We start from the raw sequence: 4,475 nt of genomic DNA, 5'->3' as shown, positions 1-4,475 counted from the left end.
ATATATATATATATGTATATATATATATATATATATATATAGTAGGCGGGGTCAAGGCAGACACCATGTAGCTGCCGATGGAGAAAGACACTGGAAACTTACCTATAGGTCACAGCCTTGTGGAGATACACAGATTAATAGAAATGGGTTAATTTAAGATGTAAGAGGTAGCTATAAATACGCTTGAGCCATTGGCCAGACAGTGATATAATTAATGTAGTTTTGTGTGATTATTTGAGTCTGGGTGGTTGGGAAATGAAAGAGCAGTCTCTGCTGACAATGGCCTGTCTCCACATTGCTGCTCTAAGAGACTGTCCTATAGAGTCACGGGTCTGCAATGGGGTCTGACTTTACGTGCTACAGTCTCTCTGGACACTGGCTCCTTTAGCCAATAAGGAGGTTGACCAGACATCTCTAGGTGTCCTGGCTCTATGGAGTTAAGAAGGTAAAGGCCCAAGGCTAGCAGGGTCATGGGAGCCAGGACTCCCCCACTGCTTTTGGGCACAGTGTCCGTTCCGGGATGTTCTGGACTCTGAGAACCTTACTCCCCTTTCCATGATAGGCCCCAGAAGAAACTTCAGGTGGGAGGTGGCCTTTCCCCTGAACAGTGGCTTGATTCCCCAGATGGCCGGGATACCCAGTAACTATCCTACCTGTGGGCTGAGGGGAGGGGACAGTCCTCAAAAGTCCTCTTATCTAACTCCCCGACTCACACATGGGTAAACTGTGTTCCAGAATTGTTATGTAGGCTTGGCCCTATGTAAGTGTTTATTTAGTGACTTAATGGCAAAGATGCGATACAAAATACACCCCTTTCTAGAGGGAAAGATGTCTGTCTGAAACAGTTGCAATATAAGCAGTGAGTGTCCTTAGGAGTTCTAGATTCCAGCCCAGTGCTTTTCCATCCCTGCCTCCAGCCTTAAGGGCAAACTAGCAGGGTTCTGGGGTGTCAACAGAAATCCATCAGTTGTAGGACAACAAATCTATGGAAAGCAGACTGAGGCTTCCTTTTCCCTGGCCATGCAGACATCACAAGTGGCTCATCCAGGGCTCTTTCATCCAGGCTTCAGTTCTTAGAGCTCTAGCCAGACTCTACCAATTGATCACAGCCAGCACATACGATCAATGGGACCTGCTTTTCCCAATGAGCTCAGCAACAGACACCTCTAACAGAAAAAGTGTCTGTGCTCTCACTGCCCCAAGGACTTTGTGTTAGATACCAGCACCTCTCAATCCTGACAAGCCTGTGAGGTTTGGTTGCCATTGTACAATTGAGGCCTAGAGGCCCTGGGCTCACAAGCAACTGAATTAGGCTAGATACTGGTCAGGGTGAGCCTCGGGGCCCCAGGCATGGCCTGTGCTTTAGACTCTGCCTGTTCTCCCACGAGGCTGCTGTGGTGACGTCTTTGCATTTTTTTCTTTTCCAAAGGAAAGGTACGCTCCTGAACTTCTCTGCCCACCCTCTGCCTCTGCCCCCAAAGCCACCTCTGCCTGGGCCTGGTCAGTACGATATTGTGGACTACGAGGGACCCCCTAAGCATTTCATCTCCAGTGCATCATTTGTGTCCAATACCAGCCGGTGGCCAGTGTTGTCATCCAGACCAAGCCTACCGGGCCCAGGTCAGAGAACTGTGACCCCAAATCTTCCGCAACAGCTTGTCATTCCAAGGCCATCAAATACCACCAGTTTATGGGCTGTTTGCTAAGCAGGTTACAAGGGTGAGGTGGGCTTAGCAGGTTATCGGCTTACAATTTCAGGGCACCAAAATATTTGTTTCTGAACGTAAAGAGGGCTTGCTTTGGATTTGAAATCAAGGCTGGGAGGTCCAAGAGGCCAGAGGCTCTGCATAGTAGTGACTGCACTGGCTGGAGTGTGTACCTCACAGACCTCATCTCCACATCTCCACTCCTCTTCTCTCCTCCCCTTCCCTCCCCTCCCCTCCACTGTTCTCTCTTCTCCTCCCTCCTCTAACCTCGTGTGTATATGTGTGTGTGAGTGTGTATATGCATGTGCGTGTGTGCGCGTGCCCACACTCTCATTCCATGCTGTATGTGGCTGTAAGATGATAACTGGTGGATCCTGGGGACTGAACTCAGGCTGGCAGGCCGGGCAGCGAGTGCTTTAAAAGCCACCTAGTCATCTCAGCACCTCTGTTTGATTTTTGGAGACGAGGTGTCTCCCTGAACCTAAAGCTCACTGATTCTGCGAGGCAGCTGGCCAGTGAACCTCGGGATCTGCCTGTCATCGGGCCACCGGTGTTAGGGTTACAGGTGCATGCCCTCACCCTGGCTTTTCCCTTGGTCTCCGGGGAGCTAAAGTCAGGTCCTCATGCTTGTGCGGCTGGCACTGGACTGTGCCATTGTTCCAGCCTCAGAGACTGTTCTAGAAGGAAAGGGCTATAGCATTTGTGGGAGTCTCATAAAAATTCTTATTCTTAAAGATATTTAAGCCTCTAGTCTAGATTGGCTAAGGTCTGAAGGGCAAGCTGCTTACTGCTAGGGGCATTTGTAATAGGGCCCAGTCTCCAGGTGGTGTGCCTTGTTTGTGATGGATACCAGAGGGAGGGGTTCTCTGTAGCCACTTAGCTCCTCCCTCCCGACCCAGATGGAAGGAACCTGCCCTTATATCTAGATCTCCCCACAAGTTAGCATCCTGAGGAGCCCCCTCCACCAGGATGGGCAGTTTTCCATTTCCAGGGTGCTCCCTCCACAGTGATGAGTGGTCTCTGCAGCTCTCTAAGGGTCCCTGGCCTATCTCTGACAATGCCATACGCACGGGGACTGGAAAGCAGAACTGACAGGAAGCCACCTTGTCTTTCATGCTCAGTCATTAGGCAAGCACTGTTGACACTCCCATTCTGGGTAGCCCTGAGGTGACTGAGGGTTTCCAGAGGCATCAGTCTGGCAGGAGAGAGTCCCCCCTTGCTCTTTTACCCATAGGCAAAGAAGTGGTAGGGGACGCTGGGAAGGAGGCCAGTGCTCCAGCAGGGCCGTTCCTGTCGCTGTGGTCCCCTCCATCACGATGATCCTGTGGGTATGCAGGGAGGACGCACATGCACACATCCATCGTGGTGCCTCCAGCAGGCAGAAGTCTGCCTGGACCATGGACTCCTCTCCTTAGTTTCTTGAGAGGATATGAGAGGGATCCTGGGGCTGTGGCTCCCAAGTCTTGTTTGCTAGAGAAATATGTCTTGGATGGCCATGGCTTTCAGTTTTCTGGCAATTTTTCCTCTCTTCTTTAAAAATACTGTTTTACTTGAAATGGTCATTTCAGTTTCTAGGAAGTGGTATTGTAAAGTTGGTTCTGTTATAGAAGCTATATATAGTCAAAGATGGTCAGAGGGCAGCCTCAGCCAGTAGAGCCATGTAACAGGGCTGGGAAGGTGGCCCCATAGGTCACGTGCTGGCTGGGCAAGCATCAGGACCAGGCTTGGATCCCCAGCACCCATGCAAAAGCTAGAACTGATAGTGTGAACCTGTGACCCTGGACAGAGACGGGAGGGGAGGGGGGAGCTGAAGGTTTCGGTGGGAGACCTTAACTCGAAATAAAAGTGGAGCCAGGTGGTAGTGGTGCACACCTTTAAACCCAGCATTTGGGAGGCAGAGGCAGGCAGATCTCTGTGAGTTCAAGCCCAGCCTGGTCTACAAGAGCTAGTTCCAGGACAGGCACCAAAGCTCCACAGAGAAACCCTGCCTCGAAAAACTACAAAAAAAAAAAAAAAAAAAGTGGACTGGGATAGAGGCAGATACCTGAAGGTGACCTCTACCCTTAAAAAAAAAATACCATGATGCGAGTTGCAGCTGCGTCCTCTCCCTGTAGGAAGAGGGGTGTGTAGGCTGAGGGGCAGGAGCAGGGCTCCCTCACCCTTCCCAGCTCTGAGACTTGGCCCGGGCCCTGCAGCCACGTCTTTCTATTTTGATGCCTTTTCTTTCTTTCTCCTCAGCCACATACAAGCCAGAGATCCCAGGGAAGCAATCCTTCCTCTACAATGAGGACAATAAATGGATCCCAGCGATATAGCGATGCCACAGCAGCTCCGGGAGAGGCTCGTGCAGCCGGGCCCCCGAGCCTGCTCCCCAGGACACCCATCAACCAGAACCCACCTTTCCTCTGTCACCCAGCCCAGGGTCACATACTGTCTGGCGCTGCCTTCTGGAGACTGGCCACCTCTGCCCCTCCCATGCTTTCCTGAGCAGAAAGGAAGAGAGGCAGAGCTCTCTGACTACCTCCACATCAGCCTCCAAGCTGGTTTTGGGGACTCCCCTCCCTAGAGTTAAGGGATCTTGAAGCACAGATGCTGATATGGAACCTCGGCCTACTTCCCTGTAGTGAAGTCCTTGCTTAGAAACCAATCAACCAGTGCTCTGAGGCCTGGTCCGTGAGCCCTGACCTCCAGTTGTCCTTGATTTCTGGGAGGCAGGAGGCTCAGAGGGGCCAGCGACTGGAGCACAGGCTATTCCCTGGGAACCCCTGC

General features: G+C 51.5%; 1 protein-coding gene across 1 annotated transcript in view; it reads left to right on the top strand.

The window, feature by feature from the left end:
• Nucleotides 1-4,447, top strand: part of Stpg1 (sperm tail PG-rich repeat containing 1) — a 40,400-nt gene extending 35,953 nt beyond the window's left edge. Inside the window, exons 9-10 of the mRNA XM_005353045.3 lie at nucleotides 1,430-1,620; nucleotides 3,945-4,447. Of these exons, the coding sequence (XP_005353102.1) occupies nucleotides 1,430-1,620; nucleotides 3,945-4,021 (268 nt within the window). The 3' untranslated portion in view covers nucleotides 4,022-4,447. The remainder of the gene's footprint in view (nucleotides 1-1,429; nucleotides 1,621-3,944) is intronic.
• The last annotated feature ends 28 nt before the right edge of the window (nucleotides 4,448-4,475 follow it).

Source organism: Microtus ochrogaster, chromosome 10, assembly GCF_000317375.1.
Source record: "Microtus ochrogaster isolate Prairie Vole_2 chromosome 10, MicOch1.0, whole genome shotgun sequence".
Taxonomy (NCBI): domain Eukaryota; kingdom Metazoa; phylum Chordata; class Mammalia; order Rodentia; family Cricetidae; genus Microtus; species Microtus ochrogaster.
Note: the sequence above shows the minus strand (reverse complement) of the source record. Positions and strands in the feature narration are given on the sequence as shown.